We start from the raw sequence: 22,884 nt of genomic DNA, 5'->3' as shown, positions 1-22,884 counted from the left end.
GCTGGGACTATGGGCATGCACTGCCACACCCAGCTAATTTTTTCTATTTTTTGTAGAGGTGGCTTCTCGCTCTTACTCAGGCTGGTTGCACTTTAGCCTGGGCAACATAGACCTGTCTCTAAAAAACAAAACAAAATAAAAACAGTGCTTATTCCTGGTTGGTAATAGAACAAAAAACCAAAAGATAAAATAAGAGGTAAAAATAATAATGTTTTCCAAGCATGGTGGTGTGGTACATGTAATTCCAGCTATCTGGGAGGTTGAGGTGGGATGATTTCTTATGTCCAGGAGTTCAAGTTGGGGAGCTTGTCTCTTAAAAAAAAATAGAGTGAAGTTTCCTGAAGATTTTGTGTGTGCATGTGTGTGTGTGTGTGTGTGTGTGTGTGTGTGTGTATTCTTTATCAGATTAAGGAAATTCCCTTCCATTTCTAGTTTTTTTTTTTTTTTTTTGGTTTATTTAGAATTGCATTCCTGATTTCCAAGAAGGTTGGATTTTTGTAGTTTTCTTTTTGGGTTTTTTTTTTTTTTTTTTTTTTTTTGCTTTTTCTTTTCTAAATCTTTAATTTGTCCTTGGTGTTTCCTATAGTTTACTTTTTGAAATTTTGGGGGTTTTTTGATATTGATTTTAATTCCACTATAGTCAGAGGACATATTCTGAATCATTTCAAGCCATTGATATTTACTGAGGTTTGCTTTCTTTTTTTTTGTTTTTTTTTTTTTTTGAGACAGAGTCTCACTTTGTTGCCCAGGCTAGAGTGAGTGCCATGGCGTCAGCCTAGCTCACAGCAACCTCAAACTCCTGGGCTCAAGCGATCCTTCTGCCTCAGCCTCCCTGGTAGCTGGGACTACAGGCATGTGCCACCATGCCCGGCTAATTTTTTTTTATATATATATCAGTTGGCCAATTGATTTCTTTCTATTTATAGTAGAGACGGGGTCTCGCTCTTGCTCAGGCTGGTTTTGAACTCCTGACCTTGAGCAATCCGCCCGCCTCGGCCTCCCAAGAGCTAGGATTACAGGCGTGAGCCACAGCGCCCGGCCTGAGGTTTGCTTTCTGACCCAGCATATGATCCATTTTGGTAAATGTTTCATGTGTACTAGAAAAAAATGTTTATTTTACCATTGATGGGGAGAGTTTTGTTTGTCAATCAGGCCAAGCTTGTTAAATGTGTTGTTCAGATCTTCTATTTCCTTACTGATTTTTATAGCTAACATAAAGGGTGTGTTCAAGTGTTAAAGTCTTCTACTTTACCTGTGGCGTTTTATATTTTTCCTTCTAATTCAATCAATTTTTGCTTTATATATTTCAAAGTGATGTTATTGGATACATACAGATTTTAAATTGTTATATCTTCCTAGTGGATGAAAAACATGTTTGTGTGTGGCTACTTCCTCCTCTTCCTTATACAAAAGTTAGTATAGTCTATAAACTTGTCCTTCACATAATGATTCTGATTTGTTCCTGAAAATCTCTACCACTAAGTGAAAAGCCATTAATTGGAAAAAATATTTTCATCCATTTCAGTAGAAATATTGTGATGCATTCCATCCAACTGAAGGTACCCAAACAATTTTTTACTGATAGGAAAATGTATTAGTTGACCCATAAAACAAGTTTATATAAATAAAAACAGTAATTTGAATATGAAAATACAGTTTACATATGCAATTTATTGTAATGAAGTTTATTTTCCTCAGGAGGAAGACAAGACTTGACAGTGGGGGTGGAGGATGAGTGTGAGGGGGTTGTTTTTGAGAAGGTAGATTTTTCTTTCTACATTGTTGCTTCATTGTCTTTTCAACTTTTGGGGGGCTCCTGGCTATCTTGCACTCAACCTTTTTTTTTGTTTTGTTTCATTTTAATAAGAGAAAGGTTTATTTTCCATGCCCATGGGGAGAATCACAGAGTGATTACTCCTCAACCTTTAAAAATAAAGTTATAGCACAGAAAAATATCTTGAAGACAAAATAAAGACCAAACCTGAAAGCACTTCAAAATACAGGGAAATAGCTAGTGTACTCTACGGATTGCAGAGTCATAGAATCTTCAGCCCTCTTGGCCTGGCTGTGAATTGGCACAGCCTCTTTGGGGGGCAATCTGTCAATATCACTCTTCCCCATTTTTAATGGAGAATTCCAAATATACAGAAAGGTTGAAAAATTGTACAGTGGACAACCACATCCCACTCTTAGATTTTACAATTGTCACCATTTTTTAATATTTGCTTTATCACAACTATCCATCCATCAAACCATTTTATATTTTGATCCATATCAAACTAATTTGCAGGCATCAGTATATTTCAACCCTAAACATTTCAGCGTACATATATCAACTAGAGTTTAAAATTTGTTTATGGTTCTTTTTTTCTAAGGTGACATTTACATACAGTGAAATGCACAAATTCTTTTTTTTTTTTTTTTCCCTGAGACAGTCTCCTCTGTCACCCCAAGAATGGTGCTGTGGCATCAGCCTAGCTCACTGCAACCTCAAACACCTGGTCTCAAGCGATCCTCCTGCCTCAGCCTCCTGAGTATCTGGGACTACAGGCACATACCACCATGCCTGGCTAATTTTTCTATTTTTTGTAGAGATGGGATCTTGCTCTTGCTCAGGCTGGTGTTGAACTCCTGACCTCAAGGGATCCTCCAGTCTCGGCCTCCCAGAGTGTTAGGATCACAGGCACGATCCACCATGCCTGGCTGAAATGCACAAATTCTAAGTGGACCATTCAGTGTGTTTTGACAAATGCACATGCCCTTGTAATCCAAACTCCTGTCAAGACATAGGATATTTCCATCACCCCAGAAAGTTCCTTCTAGTCCCTTTCTGGTTAATTCCCATCCCCCCCCCCCCAGCAATAATAGATTCGTTTTGCTAGTTCTGGAACATCATCTAAATGGAATTACACAGTATGTACCCTTGTTGGAAGGCTTCTTTCGGTCAGCATAATGATTTTTTTTTTTTTTTTGGAGACAGAGTCTCACTCTGTTGCCCAGGCTAGAGTGCCGTGGTGTCAGCTTAGCTCACAGCAACCTCAAACTCCTGGGCTCAGTGATCCTCCTGCCTCAGCCTCCCAAGTAGCTGGGACTACAGGCACGAACCACCATGCCTGGCTAATTTTTTCTATATCTATTTTTAGTTGTCCAGATAATTTCTTTCTATTTTTAGTAGAGACGGGGTCTCACTTTTGCTCAGCCTGGTCTCGAACGTCTGAGCTCAAATGATCCGCCCACCTCTGCCTTCCAGAGTGGTAGGATTACAGGTGTGAACCACCGCGCCCGGCCAGCATAATGATTTTCTTGTTTTTTTTTTAGCAAAAATAAACCAATTTTAATAGATATTTTGTATTTATATAGCGCCTTCTTCAAGAACCTTAAATGCTTTACAGACATTATCTCTAATTAATCCCCACAACAACCCTGTGAGGTAGGTATTACTCCCATTTTACAAGCATAATGATTTTTGAGACTCACCCTATTGCTGTGTGTGTCAGTTGCTCGTTTCTTCCCCCCTGAGTAGTAAGTATTCTGTTGTGACTACACCGCAGGTAGTTTATCCATTCTCCCGCTGATGGGCATTTGGGCTATTTCCAGTTTTTAGCTGTTATGAATAAAGCTACCTTAAAACATTCTGTGCAGGTATTTTTTTCCCTGGCTCCTGATCAGTCAACTCGAGACGTGTATTTTTGGGGACATGTGTTTTCTTTCCGGTCACTTGCAGGAGTACATAGATGGGATGTGTGCCAGCCCTCCCTGGGGCTCATGGTCTGCTCCAACTTTGGTATGAGACACAGTGATGAGCATGGGCTATGTGAGAGGGACAGAAAGTGACTGTAGGAGGTGTGAGGAGGTGGGGGAGCCCGGGAAAGCCTCCCGGAGGAGGGGCTCAGGTGCCGGCACAGCTTGGTGTAGCAGGAGGACGAGAGGCTCTGGATCAGGTACACTCGTGTCCAGTCCTATCCGATCCTTGCAGAATTTCACTTTTCTCAGCTACAGAACAGGGTTGACGACACCACAGCCATTTGATGGAATAATGGCAGTAAAAGGCCTCTTTCATCAAATGTTCCTCTTTTCCCCACAGGCCTGGCCCCCGTGGTGGCCTTCAACGTGGACGAGTCCCGAACCTGGGTCACGCCCGAGGGAGGGACACCTTTTGTGCTCAGCTCCCTTCTGCACCAAGACCCCAGCACCAACCGGACCTGGTGAGTGGGGCCCTGCTGGCAGGGGGCCTGAGGACCGAGGGGGCTTCTGGGAGCCTGAGGTGGCCCTGGAGAAGGCCTCAGCACGCCACCCCACCCCACAGTCTGGGGGAAGCTCCTTCCTCCCTCAGAAGGGCATGCAGGAGGGGCTGTGAGTGAGCAGCAGGCCACTGTGTGGAGTCCACGGAGCCCTGGGCCCCTCCCCTCACTGGGGCTGTCCCCGCTCCACTGCCTGGGGGGAGGGGAGACTTACAAATTACTTTAAATAAAGTTTTGCCTCTTACAAAAGTAACATATGCTCGATATAGAAAACGTGGACACAAAAATAACAAAGAAGAAAATCGAAACTCCGAGGCACCAGAGAGAAGTGGTTGAGAGCCGGGCTGCTCCGGTGGTCGTGGTCCAATGACAGCTTCACTCTGTATTTGCCGCAGGCTTGTTGCAAAGACTGAGATAATGCACAGCAAAGCACAGTTTCTGGCCAAGTTAATGCTCAATAAACATTACCTTACATTTTACAATTACCATCCGAACCCACCCATTAGACAGGCAGAAGATGTAGACTCTGACCACACAGTGCTGGTAAGGATGTGGTGAAAGGGGACTGTGTGGGGGTGTAAGGCGACATCACCCCCTTCGAGAGCGATGTTGCCATATCTGGTAAAGTTGGGGATGCGTGTGGCCTTTGACTCAGCAATTCCACTCCCAGATACCAACTCTAGAACAATCCTCAGATGCGTGTAAAAATGTTTATTGTCGCATTGCTTAGAACAGTCAAAGTCTGAAGACATGCATCATTAGGAAAATGGGGAAAATAAGGCATGAATCATTTGATGCGATGCTAAACGCAGGTCATATGAATGAAACTAGTAGATGGTTTCATACCATCTACTAAACACTAGCGATGGTTTTTAACCTGGATCAATCTCGTAACATACTGTGAGATGAAAAAGGCAAGTTGTCGAATTATGTATACGATGATCATTCGCTCAACAAATATTTATGGAACACCTGCCCTGTGCCAGGCCCTGCAGATGCAGCTGTGAGCAGGCTACAGGCAGAAGTCCCTGGGCTCAGGGAGCTGCCGTGTTGGCCAGGGGAGGCAGATGACACAAACGGGTGAAATACATATTCTATCGGGTGGCGATCATAGTGGCGCACTGATGTAGGAGCCTGTCTTTAGTTATAGGAGAAGCTCTGAAGTGAAGGCTCATCTGAGGCTCATTTCAGTTTCTCTTGTTGATGCCAAAATGACTTTTAGAGCCGCATTGTTTTAAAGCCAGGATCTGGTCAAAGTTCATGCATATTGTTGTCTCTCTCACCTATTGTAATCTAAAGCAGTCATTCCTCTCCCTGCCCCTTGTGTTTGCTGGTGGTCACAGGGATTTTTCTGTGCTTGCTCTGCCACTGAGCCCAGCCGCAGGGTGTTTGTGTCCCCACCCCCACCCCCCCACTGCTTTGCTTCTGGTCTCTGCGTGGTCAACGGCTTCCTTCACACCCAGCACACGTGAGTGAGCCTAGAGGCCACACAGGTTTGGGGGCAGAGCCAGGTGGGGTGCTCAGGGCTCCCGCTGAGCAGAGCAGAAGCCCTGCTTGGTGGAGGATGGGTGGGCAGTGGTAGCTTCTGAGGCTGCCTCATAGGCCCTGAGACTTGGGCCATGATCCCTCCAGCCAAGCAGGCTTGGACCCTGTGATACTGTGAAATATACATTTGGTATTTTAAGACCAAGTCTATATTTCACAATATCACAAATAAATATATATTTGGTATTGAAATATATATTTGGTCCTATTTCCTGGTATATAATTCCTAAAACCCTTGGCATCTCTAAAGCAATAAATGTCTTTTTGTATGCTGATGAGTTGACTGGTGGCTGGTAGTCCCTAGGTAGCTTTAGGATGAGGCCTGGTCACTGGGAAGACACAGGCAGGATTAGAGGGATTAGAAGGTCGAGATGGGGAGGGGAGAGGCACTGAAGGTTAAGTTGATCACTAATAGCTGATGATTTAATCACTCGTGCCTATGTAATGAAGCCTCCATAAAAACTCAAAAGGACAGAGTTTGGAGAGCTTCGCTTAGGAGAACACATGGAAGTTTCTGAAGGGTGGTGCACACGGAGAGAGCATGGAAGATTCCTCCCCCATACTTTGCCTTATGCATCTCTTCCTTTGTAATATTCTTAATAATAAACCAGTAAGCATAGGTGAGTATTTCCCTGGGTTCTGGGAGTCACTCTAGCAAATTAATCAAACCCAAGAAGGGGGTCGTGGGAACCCTGGTATACAGCTGCTCAGTAGGAAGCACAGGTAAAACTACCTGGGCTTGCCATTGGCATCAGAAGTGGGGGACTGAGCCCTTAGCCAGTGGGGTCTGAGGCTACTTCCAGGTAGACAGTGTCAGAATTGCGTTGAACTAGAGGACGCCCAGCTGGTGTTGGCAGCTGAAGGACTTCGTGCTTGGTGTGCAGGGAAAGCCCCCTCATCCCTGGGGCCACAGAAGTATGGTGTGCTGTGAGAGTATAGGAGAAACTGAGTTTGGTTTTCCCTACATCATCAGAGACCCCTTTGTGGACCTTGGGTTCTTTATCTGTTTTGTTTTGTTTGTTTTTGCTGATGGTATTTTTTTTTTTTTGAGACAGTCTCACTCTGTCGCCTGGGCTAGAGTGCTCATTGTAGCTCATAGCAACCTCAAACTTCTGGGCTTAAGCGATCCTCCTGCCTCAGCCTCCCAAGTAGCTGGGACTACAGGTGTGCACCACCACACCCATCTAATTTTTACTATTTTTAGAAGAGACGGGGTCTCACTCTTGCTCATGCTGGTCTCAAACTCCTGAGCTCCAGTGATCCTCCTTCCTCAGCCTCCCGGAGTGCCAGGATTACAGGCATGAGCCACCACGCCCAGCCTCATTTCCTCATCTGTGCAGTGAAAGGTCTGGTCACCACTAGATTTAAGTGGTATGGGGAGGGCCGATTCATTCATTCATTCATTCAGCAAGTGTTTACGCAGCATCTACTCCATGCTGGGCAATGTTTGGGGAATAAGAGGGGGAAGGAGATGTGGTCACTGCCCTCGTGGAGCTCCTGGGCTTGTGAGGGAAACACACAAGTCAGACAATGACAAGAGCGGTGACAGCTCTGATAGGGGACGTCCAGGGTGCTGGGGGGGACATGGAGGCAGGTGTGCTCTTCAGCATCACTCTAGGACTGGGGGCCGAGTGGGAGTTAGCGTGAGAAAGGGTGGGAAAGGGAAGTCCCAGCAGAGAGAACAGCCTGGTCGAAAGCCGGGAGGCCAGCCTGGGTAGGGTCAGGGAATCCAGAAAGTGTCCCGTGGCTTAAGCTGAGCGTGATGAAAAACAAACTTTGGGAGGCAGGTGGTGCTTGTCACTGGGCGCCGAGACTTTGGATGAGCCAAAAGGGTTTGAAGCGGGGCGGCGAAGTTTTCAGGGAGCTTTTGGCTACAGCAAGATGAATTAAAAATCAATGTTTGTTGTGTTTTGTTTTGGTAAAATTTTGTGAACATACTCCACACAGAAAAATGCCCAGTCATAAGCATGCGGCTCGGTGACTGTCCACACAGCGAGCCCCTGTGCGAGCAGCATCCGGATGGAGGGGCCGGCAGCAGGCTCACGGAAGCCGCCCTAAGTCCCTGCTCCGTCCTGACAGGTCTCTGTGAGGCACGGCGCGTGCTCCGTTGTGCCCGGCTCCTCTCACGCAACAGCAGGTCTGTGAACGCCATCCCTGAGGCAGTAACGCTCAAGATCTCCGCTGCGACTACTGCTGGTGACAGGCGCCTGGGCCTCTCCTCGGGCTGGGATGAATGGCCCGCTGTGCGCGCTCCTCAGACGGAGGAGCGCACTTCTTTCTCTTGGGCACGCGCCTTCCGCTTTCCAAACTGCTTGCCGCGCGTGAGCAGGCTTCCGTCTGAATTGTCTGTGTCGTCGCCTTCCCAGTCCCCGCTCCCCACACCCCAGTGGGGGCTCCCGCCCCAGCTGCAGGCCCCACAGACTCGAACGTCCCCTCCCTCAGAAGCCTAAGCCCAAGGTGTGTGCGGGAGTCTGAGGGCCCTGGCCGGCCGGAGGGCTCTGGGCTCGCCAGTGGGTGCGGGGACAGCCCGGCGACGCTCGTCAGAGCCTCCCCGAACATCTGCTGGGGCAGAGAGGGGGCTCGCGGGTTTGAAGGCCCCGGGAGGAGGAAGTGGTGGGAGGCACTTCTGGGTTCCTGCCGTGTGGGTGACGGCTGAGCCCACCGCCGGGCGGCAGAGGCAGGAAGTGCACACTCGCTGGCCGCTCAGGGCCAGACAGAGAGGAAGGGGCTCGGCTCCCCTTTGAGGGTGACATGTCCCTCTCTCTCCTTCACGCTGTTTCTCCCTAAGACGTAACACACCAGGCTGGCAGCATCGTGGGCTTCGGCTGCCGCCGCAGGGTGTGTGGGTGGGACATAAAGCAGCCCTCCCCGCTGGGAGACCTGGGAATAGACTTAGAACAGGGACAGGCTAGAGCCAGGTGAAGGCAGAGGAGGACAGGGGTGCTGGGGCTGCCCCCGGCCCAGGGTGTAAGAGGGCCCCTGGGCTGTCGGCTGATGGCTCATACTCTGTCACAGCTGGTCAGCATTTAGTTTGTTGTCAGCGCTCAGTCAACAAACCTAGAGACCACCAGCTGTGGGGGGCAAAAGGGGTGGGGAGTAGAGACAGCTCATACGGGGTCCAGGCCACGTAATTGCATGACTGTGATATGAGTGGCAGTCTTGGGAGGTGCAGTGCACAGCCTGCACAGCTGTACGTGGTGGCACAGTCTGGGTTAGAGGTCAATAGTCAGGGCTGCCTAGAGGGCCAGGGGGGGATCGAGTTGCACCCTCCTTTGGGAAGGCTTCCTGCGGAGCTGGTGTTGGGATGATTGTTCTGCAGGAGAAGGAGGTGGCAGGTACAGGCAGGAGACAGCCTGGGCAGAGGCTGCTCCAGGCCTCACCTGCCCCACCAAGACGTGGCCAGGGGTGGAGCCCAGTCCTGAGCCCACCCTTTGTAGGGGAGCAGGGGCGCTGGAGTGCTGGGCCCAGGGCTGAGGCTCGGGCTGGGGAGGGGTCTGGGGAGAGAGGCAGGGCTGCTGAGGAGGTGACCTAATTTGGGGGCTCAGCTGCAGAGCCTGCACCCAGGAGCGGATCTCAGCCGCACCAGCCCTCCACCCCTCAGCCCTGCCCCAGTTAGCCCCCTCCGCTGTTGCCTGCGCTGACATTCAATAGTCACTCAACAAATACTCACTGAGCCCCTGCTCTGTGCCGGGCTCTGTTCCAGGCTCCGGGAATAACACAGTGAACAAGAAGGACGGGATCCTTGGGGAACTCACTGTCTAGTGGGGGAGTTGGATAGTGAGCCAATAGACAAGCAAACAAGATATGATCAGACAGTGACACGTTCTGAGAAGGAAATAAAACAGGGTGACATGAAGCAGAGTAACTGGGTTGTGAGGCGGGGCTGGTTAGAGAAAGCATTTTCGAGGCAGTGACAGTGGAGTGAGGCGCAGGGATGAGAATAAGAGTGGGAGGGGAGGGTTCCAGGCGGAGGGAACAGCAGGAGTGGAGGGAACAGCATGATGGAGGGAACAGCATGCTGAAGGGCCTGAGGCAGGACAGTGCTGGTGACTGGCTGTCCCAGGAACTGAGGCTGTCACTGATGGGGAAGACATGGTATAAGTCTCATGAGTAAATTAAAAACCAAATAAACCCCACAAAATAATGGGAGGCTATTACCATAGACCGGCAAGATTGTGGTGGCTAGGGTGGGGGCAGGGTGAACAGAGAAAGGAGATCCTCCCTAAATATAATTTGGAGAAAGAACCAACAGTGTTGGCTGGGTGCGGTGGCTCACGCCTGCAATCCTAGCACTCTGGGAGGCTGAGGCGGGAGGACTGCTTGAGCTCTGGAGTTTTGTTTTGTTTTTTTTTTTGAGACAGAGTCTCGCTTTGTTGCCCAGGCTAGAGTGAGTGCCGTGGTGTCAGCCTAGCTGGCAGCAACCTCAAACTCCTGGGCTCAAGCAATCCTCCTGCCTCAGCCTCCCGAGTAGCTGGGACTACAGGCATGCACCACCATGCCCGGCTAATTTTTTCTATATATATCAGTTGGCCAATTAATTTCTTTCTATTTTTATAGTAGAGACGGGGTCTTGCTCTTGCTCAGGCTGGTTTCGAACTCCTGACCGTCTCGGCCTCCCAGAGTGCTAGGATTACAGGCGTGTGCCACCGCGCCGGACCTGAGCTCTGGAGTTTGAGACCAGCCTGAGCAAGAGTGAGACCCAATCTCTATTTAAAAAAAAAAAGAAAAGGAAAAACAAAGAACCAACAGGGCTGACCGTTGGCCAGATGTAAGGGATGCATGAATAGACAAAGCAAGGATGTCCCCCAGGCCTCGGGCTTTAGAACTCGGGGGTTGGCAGTGCCATTGGGCGGTGGGGAAGATGAGAAGGAGCAGGCTCAGGAGGACAAGACCACAGGTTCTGTTTTAGATGTTCTGAGTCTGAGAAGCCTACTAGACAGTGGGCAGTTGGTTATTGTGTTAGTTTCCTGTCGCTGCTATAACAAGATATCACAAATTGAGTGGCTTACGGACAACCCAAATATATTATCTTACAGTTCTGGGGGTCAGAGGTCTGAAACAAGGTCCTACTGACCTAAAATCAAAGTGTCAGCAGGGCTGTATTCCTTCTGGAAGCTCTAGGGGAGAACCTGGGGGTTTGTTTGTTTGTTTGCCTTTTTCACCTTCTAGAGGCTGTCTGCATTCCTTGGCTTGTGGCGCCTTTCTCCAGCTTTAAGCCTGAAGTGCAGCATCTTCAAGTATTTTGTTTGTTGGTTATTTTTTGCTTGTCTCTGACTTTGAGAAAGGTTTGTGATGCTTCCCTCTTAAGGACCTTTATGATAACTAATGTTAGCACAACACCCAGCTACTCCCATCCAGGCCCAGCCAGATACTGCAAGATAATCTCCCCATCTCAAAATCCTTAATTTAACTGCATTTAGAAGGCCGCTTTGGCCATAAAAGATGACATATCCACAGTTCTGGGGATTGGGACGTGGACTTCTCTGGGGGCCGTTATCCTGCTTGCTATAAAGCCGTGCTGATCTAACGGCTGGGGGAGGGGTGCCGGGGCTGCAGACGTACAGGTGGGATTTCAGCTTCCACAGGATGGGGGTCAGTAGGGAGGGTGTGCTGGCAAGGGAGACAAGGACAAGCCCCAGGACTCTGGTGGCGTTTAAAGGCTAGACAGCAAAGGAGTCTGAGCAGGACAAAGGAGAGAGCAGGGGAAGTCAGTCCGGAAGAAAGTTTCAAGGAGGAGGTGGTCGCTTACGTTCAGGGCTGCTGAGAGGTTGAGAAAGATGAGGGCAGAAGGGGTCCATTGGATTTGGCAATGTGGGGTCACACCTTGAGAAGAGCTGAATCAGAGAGCGGAAGTCAGCTTGGGGTGGGTTCAGCTGGGGTGGGTGGGCGCCCAAGCACAGGTGTAGACTTTGTTATCATCCTGTAAACCACGCAGATATGCAGGTATGTTTGATAATTTTAAAAACCGTAGAGTGATGGGGGTTGAGGAAGCGGGGCCCGTGCCTCGTTCTGCCCCCCACCCTGTGCTCTCTCGCCTGGCCCTCAACTCACCGCAGTCACATCATGACCTTTGGAGAGCAGACACCGGTCATGTGCTTCCCTTTTATAAAGTCCTGTGTGGCTTCCTCCTGGCCTCAGCACAGAGACCTTGGGCTTGGTTCACAGTTCCCGCCAAACCCAGGGTCCCCTTCCCCACCAGCCCCTGCTTCCGGCCCCAGTGCTGACTCTGTCTCAGGGCAGCCCAGCGCTCGCTCCCTGGGCAGCATGGACAGTGAGGATGTTCAGGCTGACACTGCACTCTGCTGTCCCCCTGGTCTGGGCTTAGGGTAGGGGACAAGAAGTTTACAGTCAGCAATCACATCTCCTGAGGCACTCACCCCGCAACCTCCAGTTCTGCCTGACCCATAGCAGAGCAGCTCCAGCATGCTCTTCTCGGGAACTACTGTCGCCAATGAAGCTAGCACTGCCCCACCCCACCCCCTTGTAGAACCAACGCTGCTGCTGCTGCTGGCTTCCTGGTTCCCCTACCCCTACCCCCACAAGAGAACAGAGTCTTTATTCTCCACCACTATCACCCCCATCTCTGTGGGCAGAGGGGGTTGCTTTAACCCCTTCCTGCCTGGAGCTGTGCAGAAGTGGGGGTTGAGCAAGTGTCTTCCCTGTAACGCAGACTTGGCAGTGCCGGGCTGGGATCTGCCTGCCCTTCCCAGGTCTGGGCCTTCCACACAGCCTGCTGGTCAGGGAGCCTGTGGGATGCCTGGAATGGGAAGCCTGTGCCTAGGCAGGCAGGGAGGAGAAGGGAATGGCCCCCTAGCTCAGCTTTGCTATCTACCCTCCCATTCAGGCTCCTGGTCACCAGCCCTAGAACCAAGAGAACATCAGGGCCTCTGTACCGATGTTCCCTCCGCCATGATGAACTCCTTTGCGAACCTGTAGGTAAGTCAGCCCCAGCTCCAGGGAATGCTCCCCAGGACCCCCTTTCTAGGAATCCCGCTCAATCCAAACCATTCCAATGCCAGCCCCACCTAATCCAGCCCATCTGCTCCTAGACTTTACCACCAAGCCTTCCCTCCCAATGCCCAATCCCATCCCAGCCTACCTTTCCTGATGCAGTCCTAGCAACAGAAATGGTACCTAAAATGGATTGAGTACTCACTAGGTGCGTGGCACTCTGCAAAGAACTTCATTCACTATTTTTTTTTATTTAATGTTCTTTTTTTGGATTGTTTACATGCAGATTCATTCACTTTTTTTTTTTTTTTTTTTTTTTTTTTTGAGACAGAGTCTTGCTTTGTTGCCCAGGCTAGAGTGAGTGCCGTGGCATCAGCCTAGCTCACAGCAACCTCAAACTCCTGGGCTCGAGCGATCCTTCTGCCTCAGCCTCCCGAGTAGCTGGGACTACAGGCATGCGCCACCATGCCCGGCTAATTTTTTATATATATATCAGTTGGCCAATTAATTTCTTTGTATTTATAGTAGAGACGGGGTCTCGCTCTTGCTCAGGCTGGTTTTGAACTCCTGACCTTGAGCAATCCGCCCGCCTCGGCCTCCCAAGAGCTAGGATTACAGGCGTGAGCCACTGCGCCCGGCCAGATTCATTCACTTTTAATCCTCAAAACCACACCATTTACAGAAGAGGAAGCTACAGTTCAGACTAGTAAAGTCTTTCGGTTGCCTGGATGACAAAAGTCACACCTCCAGTGTTGGTGGCAGATTCCAAACTCTAATCCATCCCAATGTGACCCATCATACCTCAGTGGAATTCAAGCCCACTTGTTCCAGTCTAACGGTGGCCATCGTAGTGTCTGGCATGGCACCTGGCATATATTAGGCACCCCATAAATGCCGTTTGAATGAATGCATGGCCCAGATTCATTCATTAACCAAACTCTGCCCATCCCACCCAGTCCAGCTCAAGTCTCACATTTACTGACAACCGCTTGGCTGTGTACGTAGAACTCTTGTCTCCGTGAGAGGCACTGAGTTGAACAGAGTCAATCTCTGCCCAGATGAGTGCACAGTCCAGCAGGGGCATTGAGTGAGTCTGTGACTCAGAAATAAGACAGCATCCTGAGGCCCAGAGTCAGAAGGCAGAGGAAGGAGCTGCCACTTTTCCCCCTGAGGTGTGTGTGAGGCAGTCAGATTCCCCTGGGGTGGGTCTCTGAGGCTGGAGGTTCCTTGGTCTGCAGAGCCGGTCCTGCAGCACCTTGCACTCCCCCCTGGCGCCCACCAGCCAGTGCTTCTCTACCCACCCCCCACCAGACTAGGAGCCCTTTGAGGAAGAGCACCAGGTCCCCTCACCATGGGTCACAGGCTGGGTTCAGAGCAGACATCAAGGGGTATTTGTTGACTGAGTCAATAAATGAGCCCTAGGGATAGGCGCTTTGCCCAGGTTGTCTGCAGGCCTGTCCTTGGAGTCTCCTTGCTCCACCTTTCTAGAAGCTGCTTTGAGTGACCACAGTTCCTCATGGGGGTCAGACCAAGGAGGCCCTGTGCCCTCTGACGTTGGCTCCAGGGTTGCCTCCCAGCATCCCTCCCTCCTAACCTGGGTTCAACTGTTTCAGAGCATGTCCGTATCCCAAAGCGGCAGCACTGGGGAGCGACAGTTGTCCGGAACCACCATGGAGTTCTGGTGAGTGTGCACAGGCAGGGGACGGAGGGTCTCAGGGAGGCTGGGGCTAGCCCGTGGTTGACCCTGGCATCGATACCAGTTCTAACTGGTATGTTATTCCTGGGGCTGAGCCCTGCTGTCTCCCTGGTGCCAACCCCAGGGCTGACTGCTGCTCTGACCGCCTATGCTGATGCCAGGGCTGACCAGGTGTTCCATGTGACCCTGCACACCCACCCAGGGCTGACTTCAGCTTTGACCCCAGCCCTGACTCCCGCCCCTGGTGAGGGGTGAGCTACCTGCTGTGTCCCCTGCCTGGTTGAGCCACTGAGTTCTGGGGTGGGGGTGATAGTGGGGCTGTGGCTAAGAAACATGGAGGTGACCCAGCCTGCCTACTCCCTCTCTCTCTTCCTCTCTCCCCAGGTATGCATTCAAGTGCCAGCCCGGCGGCCCCACAGCCTCAGCTCAGAACTCACAGGCACCTGTAGCCTACTGGACCCTGACCTGCGTCCCCGGGTGCCGCCCGTCAACTTCTTTGACCTTGGTAAGGATTGGACACTCACTGGTCTTGGAAAGCTCTAAAGAGAGTCCTTTGGGTCTCTAAGGAGAGGCTCCAGCCCATGGCAGATGCAGAAGGACACAGGCCCCATGTGAAAGGCATCCGGGCAGAGCCAAGTGTGAGCGGCCTAGGGTGACTATGGAGGCGTTCTGACTCTGAGCTCTTCCATGTTCATTTTATAAAGAAAGTATCCTGGATCCGGGTGCACGTGTGGATGCTGGAGACTGCTACAGGAGCAAAGAAGGCAGCATGGGAGAGCATGAGAACACAGCCAGGCAGCGCCGGGCTCTGGAGGAGGCAAAGAAGGAGGAGGAGGAAGAGGAGGAAGATGAAGCTGGTGAGAAGAGGCAGATCTGGGTTGCTCCCAGAGGCTGTCAGAGCCAACGCCTAGCCTGGCAGCCTCTAGGGCTGAGGGGTGCCTGAGCCTGAGAGATGGTGGGGGCGCAGTGGCTGTATTCTACAGGCCTGGCCACTCCCAGTTCTGCACCCTCTATCTTACAGATGGGGAAACTGAGGCCCAGAGAGTGGGTGTGATGGGAGTGACTCATAAAGCAAGTCAGAGCCTGAGCAGGTTCAGCTCTCTCTTTGCCTCTGAGACATTAGCTTCACTCTTGGGAACTTCCCTAACTTCCTCCCTGATCTGAGCCCTCAGGGATTGAGTGGGAATATACGCCCTACAGGGTAGGAACTGCTGCCCTCACACCTGCCCCAAATCCCATGCCCACTCCTCACCTGCTTGTTGTCCTGGGCAGGCACTGAGATTGCCATCATCCTGGATGGCTCAGGAAGCATTGATCCCCCAGACTTCCAGAGAGCCAAAGACTTCATCTCCAACATGATGAGGAACTTCTATGAGAAATGTTTTGAGGTGAGTTTCCCTAAGAACTGGCTTCATGTAATTTATCACGTATCTATTGCTGTGTCATGCATTACCTCAAATAAAACAACCATTTTATTTGCTCACAATTCTGTGAGTCAGATGTTTGGGCTGAGCTCAGCTGGTGGTTCTTCTGCTGGTGTTGCCTGGAGTTACCCTGCAGCTGCCAGTATCTAGTTGCTTGACTGGGGCTGGATGGCCTCAGATGTCCTCACTCATTTGTCTGGGCCATGTGCCTCCAGCAGGCCAGTCCAACCTCTTCATGGCAGCAACATTTCAAAGACCCAATGCATGAAAACACTTTTCAAGTCTCAAATTGCATCACATTTGCTGATGTCCATTGGTCAAAGCAAGTCACGTGGCCAATCCCACAGTAGTATGGAGGGGACCACACAGGGAGTCAGGAGAAGTCTGTCATTCATGGAGGCCATTACTGTCCCACCCTTCTCCACCCCTACTTGCTCAGAGAATTCATTCTGCCTTAGCATCTCCTTCTGTACGGGGATGAGGTGGAATGGGCGAATTCTCCCACTGCTTCCAGGGTGAGATGGGTGTGGGGCAAGGGTGGCTTTGGCATGGCACCTTTGCCCACCTCCTCCCCCACCGGGGCCCCTCCCCTCCAGTGCAGCTTCGCCCTGGTGCAGTATGGGGCAGTGATCCAGACTGAGTTTGACCTTCGGGACAGCCAGGATGTGATGGCCTCCCTTGCCAAAGTCCAGAACATCGTCCAAGTGGGGAATGTCACCAGGACCGCATCAGCCATGCAGCATGTCTTGTGAGTGTGAGGGCAGCAGGAATTGCCTGAGCGTCTGCTAGGAGCCCACGAGAGGCCGTGCCCAGAGTCTCTGTGGCATCGTGTCTGGGGAAAGTGGCTGGACAGAACTGTGAGGGGGTGGGGTCGGGGTTCCAGTTTTTCCTTAGCTGAGAGGGAATGTGGGGGATGACACCCCAGGACTGTCCTCCAAAAATTCTTTCAAAGACCTCCTTTGTGAGAGGCAGTAGAGCACAGAGTGCTCAGTGTACTGGCTGCCAGGGTTCAAATCCCAGCTCCAGTTTGTGTCTGTGTGACCCTGGGCAAGTTCTCTACCTTCTCTGTGCTTCAGTTTCCTCACTTTATTTTATTTTTTGAGACAGAGTCTCACTTTGTTGCCCAGGCTAGAGTGAATGCCGTAGCATCAGCCTAGCTCACAGCAACCTCAAACTCCTGGGCTCAAGCGATCCTCCTGCCTCAGCCTCCTGAGTAGCTGGGACTACAGGCATGTGCCACCATGCCCAGCTAGTTTTTTCTATATATGTTAGTTGGCCAATTAATTTCTTTATATTTATAGTAGAGATGGGGTCTTGCTCTTGCTCAGGCTGGTTTCGAACTCCTGAGCTCAAAGGATCCGCCCACCTCAGCTTCCCAAAGAGCTAGGATTACAGGCATGAGCCACTGCGCTCAGCCTAGTTTCCTCACTTTAAAAATGAGAGTAACAATAGTACTTGCCTCATAGATCTTGTGAGGATTAGATGGGCTAAAATATATACAGTGTTTACAACAGTGCCTGGCACATAAGTGCTATGTAAGTACTGTCTGTCATTTTCATATCATTACTCTTTCCCCCACACACACTCGAGGGCTAGACTAACTGCCATCTAGCAGCTCTCCTCGCCATGTGGCACAAAGAACATCACCATCTTTCTTTGGGCCTTTTGGGAGGGTCGAGAATCTCCCCCAATTCTAATACAGGTCAGTGAATAAAACCTACCCCAGAGTTCAGCCATCCCCCTGGCAAAGTTCTCTTCCTTCACTCTCCATTGCTTAGAGACCACATCTTCACGCCAAGCGGTGGCTCCAGGAAAAATGCATCCAAGGTCATGGTGGTGCTCACTGATGGTGACATATTCGGGGACACCCTCAAACTCGGAACTGTCATCAATTCCCCCAAGATGCAGGGTGTTGAGCGCTTTGCCATTGGGGTAAGAGCTGGGAGCTGGGAGGCACCTCCTGCCCCTGCACAGCCTGGGGTGGGGGCAGCCAGGGCTCTCCAGAAGGGCTTCCATAAGCAGTTTACCAAGACCCTGCTCTGGTCACAAACACTGCTGTCCCCCTGCATGCTCGCCTACCGTGTTCCCCCTGCCACTCACAGAGGGCTCATTTCCCACTGGTGGTCATGGCTTGCTTGCCCCATAGTGCTGGGAGAGCCCAAGGAAGGACATCAGGGAGGACCCTGGAGGAGGGGTGCTGGACCGAGCCCCAGCAGGCAAACAGGAGTAACCGGCCTGGGACATGCAAGTGGGGCGGGCAGGGCTCTGCAGGCAGAGGGAACAGCATGTGCAGAGATGAGAAGGAGCCTGGAGTGTTCAGAAAACACATGTAATTTGGCACAACCAGAGTTCTTCCCAGGGTATGTGTAGGCAACAGGGAGCGGGGAAGGAAGGAGGAAGGCAGGAGTCAGGCCACGGAGGGGCCAGAAGGCCAGGCGGGGGGGCCCTGGGCCTAGTGAGCTGTCAGGGCTCGAGGAAGCCAGCCAGCCCCGCACGGTGCCGACCCACTGACCCAGGGCCTCTGTGCAGGTGGGAGACGCATTTAAGAAAGTTAAGACTGACAAGGAACTGAAGCTGATCGCCTCGGACCCCGATGAGACCCACGCTTTCAAGGTGACCAACTACACGGCGCTGGATGGGCTACTGAGCAAACTGCAGCACAACATCATCCGCATGGAAGGTGAGGGCTCCGGGCCGGGCCACTCTGCGGCAGCCCCCTGAGCATCCAGCAGGAGGCTCGAGCCCTGCGTTCCCACTCCCCCTCCGTGCGACCCGCACGGGGTATCCTGACCACCATCCCTCGCTTCCCTGAGCAACACTGTCCCCAGCCCCCTCACTCACTTCCGCAGCTCCGATGGGCTGAACCGGTGCTGAAGAAACACGGGTGACTGGGGCATAGTTCCTTCTCCCAGGAGCTCACAGAGGAGCACACTGAGGCCAGACGGAGGGAGTGCGCTGCCCGAGCCTACTCAGCCAGTGGTGGCTAAAGGAGAACCTGGGTCTCTACTCCGCCTGGTGCTTTTCCCATTACCCCAAGCACCGTTCCCCCGGGAGTGAGGACAAGCCAGACCCTTCCCCGACTTGGTCTCTGCCTTCACCTGGGCCCGCGGCGTGTCTCACCCGGCTTCTTGGCTTCCAGGCACAGTTGGAGACGCCCTCCACTACCAGCTGGCACAGGTTGGCTTCAGCGCCCAGATCCTGGACGAGGTAGGTGGCCACTGCGGCGCCAGGCAGTCTGGCCCACAGAGACACCTAGGGATTCAGGGACTCCCGGCTCACAGCGCAGGGCTCTGCCCTCCCTGTGTGATGCCTCTGAGGGAGCCATTTTAGGATAAAAGGAAACACGCCTGCTTGCTCGCCTTGGTCTGGACCATTGGGATAGGCGAGGATAGCCATGCTTATCACAGACCGATTTGTTCCGTGCGCCCGAACATTGAGTAGTTCCCCTTAACACGGACGAGCAAAACGGGCTTTGGCCTGGGCCAGCCTGCCATGCAAGTGGCTTCCTTCTCCTGGAGGGCACACTGTTCCCTGCGCATGGGGACAGGTACAGGCTCCCTAAGGACAGGGTCCTTGCCCATGGTGGAAGCACAGTTAGCACCTTCACTCATCATACTTTTTTATTTTCAATCATACTTTTTTAATGTTCAACATCTGAGCCCATGGTCACTTTATGGAGATACAGCTGCCCTGACAAGGTCATGGGTACAAGGCAGGAAACAACCTTTGCCCTCTGGCCTTCCTGCATCGCTGGCCAGGTGGGCACTGGGCCGTGGGACAGTCTCCTTCCCCCAGCAAGATTCACTGAGCTGGCCCGTAGAACCGCGGTCACCGTGGCTGGCTCCTGGGTCCCTCTCTCTTATTTGGGGCTCATCCCTGTCCCCTCAGGGGAAGGTGCTGCTTGGTGCCGTCGGGGCCTTTGACTGGTCTGGGGGTGCACTGCTCTACGACACGCGCACCGGCCGGGGCTGCTTCCTGAACCACACTGCGGAGGCGGACGCTGCGGCTGCGCAGTACGGCTACCTGGGTGAGGGCAGGCCTGGATGCTGCCTGGGCGAGGGCGGGACCTGGAGGCTGCTTGGGCGAGGGCGGGGCCTGGAAGCTACCTGGGCGGGGGGCGAGGGCGGGGCCTGGAGGCTGCCTGGACGAGGGCGGGGCCTGGAAGCTACCTGGGCGGGGCGAGGGCGGGGCCTGGAGGCTCAGGGGCCGGGAAGCTGCCGGATGGGGCGGGGCCTGGAGGCTGCTTGGACGAGGGCGGGGCCTGGAGGCTGCCTGGGCGGGGGGCGAGGGCGGGGCCTGGAGGCTGCAGGGGGCGGGGCCTGGAAGCTGCCGGGGCGGGGGCGGGACCGAGACAGCGACACCAGGGCTGCGCATTACGCTGTACTTCATGCTTTCTAGTGGGGACTGGTCCGGGTTGATCACATGGGCTGAGGGGCGGAGGCTGGTCATGGACCCTGAGGTTGAGAATTACCCCCCTGGTGGGGATATGGCTTGCTGGGTGCACGAAGCAGAGCACCAGGTGGCCCCAGGTGGCTGCCTAGGGGAGGGCGGGACCCCTCGGTTAATAATGGTGGTGGTGTCCACACACCTCCCACCTCTGTCCTCATCGAGTGCGCGTACGACGAATGTGGTGAATGTGTGTGAATGAGTATTTTGAGCGAAGCTGTTTATGTGACAGTGTGTATAGGCATGTGGTGTCACATCTGTGTGGTGGGACACGTGTGTGTGACTGGCGACAGTGCGACAGTGGGAGCACTCGCTGGTGCCGATTTTTAAAAGGGTTTGAAGACAGTCTCTCCTATTTTGCCCGCCTCCGCAGGCCACTGGGAAGGTGGGGGGCGAAGGGCGGTGGGAGCACCTGTTCACAGCCACGCCACCCTCGTGCCAGGTTACTCCGTGGCTGTGCTGCACAAGGCCGGTGGCCTCTCCTACGTGGCCGGGGCTCCGCGGCACAAGCAGCGTGGGGCCGTGTTTGAGCTCCGGAAGGAAGGCGGCGAGGCCGGCTTCCTGCCCGTGCTGGAGGGAGAGCAGGTACTTGCTGGAGAAGACCCTCCCCCCTTCTTACAGACGGGGGATCTGGAGGCCCCAAGGGGAAGGGACAGGCCTCAGGGCCCACAGTGGCTCTGAGCCCAGCCTGGGTAGAACCGGGTGGCCCTGGTGTCTGATTGCCCGGCGATGTCCCCCATTGCGGGGGACCCGGCTGCTCACCCAGTCTCCTGTGCTACTCTAGTGAGCAAACTATGGAGTGACCCAGATTTGGTGGTCAGGGAAGAGCACAAGCAGGGGTCCAGCCTTGCTGAGGGGCGGAGAGGGGGCCTCTTTGTGAGCGGAATTCCTACTGGGCTGCAGATGGGGTCCTATTTTGGCTCTGAGCTGTGCGCTGTGGACACTGACATGGATGGGACCACGGACTTCCTGCTGGTGGCTGCTCCATTTTACCACGTCCACAGAGAAGAAGGCAGAGTCTATGTGTACCGGCTGAACAAGCAGGTGGGAGAGGTAGTCCTCCTGGGGTCACTGGGGCTGCGGCTACCCAGCCTGGCACAGACCTGAAGGCGGCTGGGGGTGCCCTGGCCCTGCCTTGTACCAGCTGGAAGAGGGTGGACAGCTGCGGGTGGGAGCCCCTCCACTCCCCATCCCACTTTCTCACCCAAGGGCAGTTGTTGGTAATAACATCCCTTATATATAGCTGCACGGCTGACAAAGTACATTGTGTCCATGCTCTCACTTGTTTCTCACAGTAACTATGGGAGCTAACCACCATTCCCATTTTACAGAAGAGGATGCCGAGGCTCAGTGAGTCTCAGTGATGTTGAGACTTGCTCAAGTTTACCCAGAGCCAAACCCAGAACCCAGCCTCCCAGCTGCCAGTCCGGCAGTCCCACCCATGGGAGTGGAGGGTGACAGGCTCTGGGTCCCGAACTTCAAGGCAGGAGGACCCCTGGCTCACTGTGTGACCTCGGGAAGGTCCCTTGCCTTTTCTGAGCCTCAGACTCCCTGCTGGGGAACGAGCATCGGCAAGCCCAGCTTAGAGTGTGCCTCGTGGGCGACACCCAGTGCCGCTTCTTGAGAGCTGAGCAGCTTGTTTGCTTTGCAGAACGGTTCCTTCTCCTTGGTACGCGTGCTGAGTGGGCACCCCGGCTTCATTGATGCCCGCTTTGGCTTTGCCATGGCAACCGTGGGGGACATCAGTCAGGATAAGCTCACAGATGTGGCCATCGGGGCCCCCCTGGAGGGTTTTGGGGCAGACGATGGTGCCAGCTTCGGCAGCGTGTACATCTACAACGGACACTGGGACGGCCTCTTTGCCAGCCCCTCGCAGGTGACCCGTGGGGCTCTGTCCTGCCTCTCTGGGGCTCTGACCTCCCCTAGATGCGGACCTGAGCCCCGACTGGGCTCCAGTCCTAAGTGCTGGGCAGGCCTCAGGGGCTGGGACTGCCCAGGGAAGCAGAGAAGTCCCTCAGGCTGGTGGGAGGTTCCAGGCCAGGGCCACGCCCCAGACCCTTCAGGTTGGGCGAGAGGTTGTGGCAATATCTGTCAACGTCCCTGACCTATACAGATCGTCCTCCTTCCTTGGACCTACCTTGGGTCCCTCCTTCCTCTCTTTCTGTCCTTTCTCTTGCCCCTGTTCCTCATCCATCTCCTCCATGCCTTAACGCCCATCTGCAGGCTCCACTGCCAGCCTCCCACACCACATCCGTTAGGGCACTTTCTCCCGCCTCCAGCTCCTGAGCGCCTCCGCCTGGGTGGCCCCCAGGCATCTCACTCTCTCCATGCCCAACTGAGAGCCTCCTTTTTCCCCCAGACCTGCCGCTCCTCTGAGATGAGACTCCGTCCTCTTCTGTCATCCACACCAGAAACGTAGGACAGTCCCAGGCACTCTGACACCTTGCGTGGATTGTCAGTCCCTGTGTCCATGTGATTCTGGCTTCTCCCGAATCCAGCCCCTCCTCTCCATCCCCACCATCCCTCTCCCGCCTGGGCCTTGTCATCCCTCCCCTCGACTACCCCCGATCCCAGTTTCCTT

General features: G+C 53.1%; 1 protein-coding gene across 1 annotated transcript in view; it reads left to right on the top strand.

Annotated features, from left to right (window-relative positions):
• ITGAE (integrin subunit alpha E) overlaps positions 1–22,884 on the top strand; it is a 60,189-nt gene that overhangs the window by 8,590 nt on the left and 28,715 nt on the right. Inside the window, exons 2-15 of the mRNA XM_020280838.2 lie at positions 4,085–4,205; positions 12,631–12,722; positions 14,351–14,418; positions 14,818–14,938; positions 15,138–15,290; positions 15,706–15,821; positions 16,454–16,605; positions 17,636–17,789; positions 18,387–18,537; positions 18,997–19,064; positions 19,746–19,884; positions 20,746–20,888; positions 21,207–21,347; positions 21,955–22,179. Coding sequence (XP_020136427.2) covers positions 4,085–4,205; positions 12,631–12,722; positions 14,351–14,418; positions 14,818–14,938; positions 15,138–15,290; positions 15,706–15,821; positions 16,454–16,605; positions 17,636–17,789; positions 18,387–18,537; positions 18,997–19,064; positions 19,746–19,884; positions 20,746–20,888; positions 21,207–21,347; positions 21,955–22,179 — 1,844 coding nt within the window. The remainder of the gene's footprint in view (positions 1–4,084; positions 4,206–12,630; positions 12,723–14,350; positions 14,419–14,817; positions 14,939–15,137; positions 15,291–15,705; positions 15,822–16,453; positions 16,606–17,635; positions 17,790–18,386; positions 18,538–18,996; positions 19,065–19,745; positions 19,885–20,745; positions 20,889–21,206; positions 21,348–21,954; positions 22,180–22,884) is intronic.

The sequence above is a fragment of the Microcebus murinus genome, chromosome 18, assembly GCF_040939455.1.
Source record: "Microcebus murinus isolate Inina chromosome 18, M.murinus_Inina_mat1.0, whole genome shotgun sequence".
Classification (NCBI taxonomy): domain Eukaryota; kingdom Metazoa; phylum Chordata; class Mammalia; order Primates; family Cheirogaleidae; genus Microcebus; species Microcebus murinus.
The sequence above is the reverse complement of the archived record's forward strand: the minus strand, read 5'-3'. Positions and strand labels throughout refer to the sequence as shown.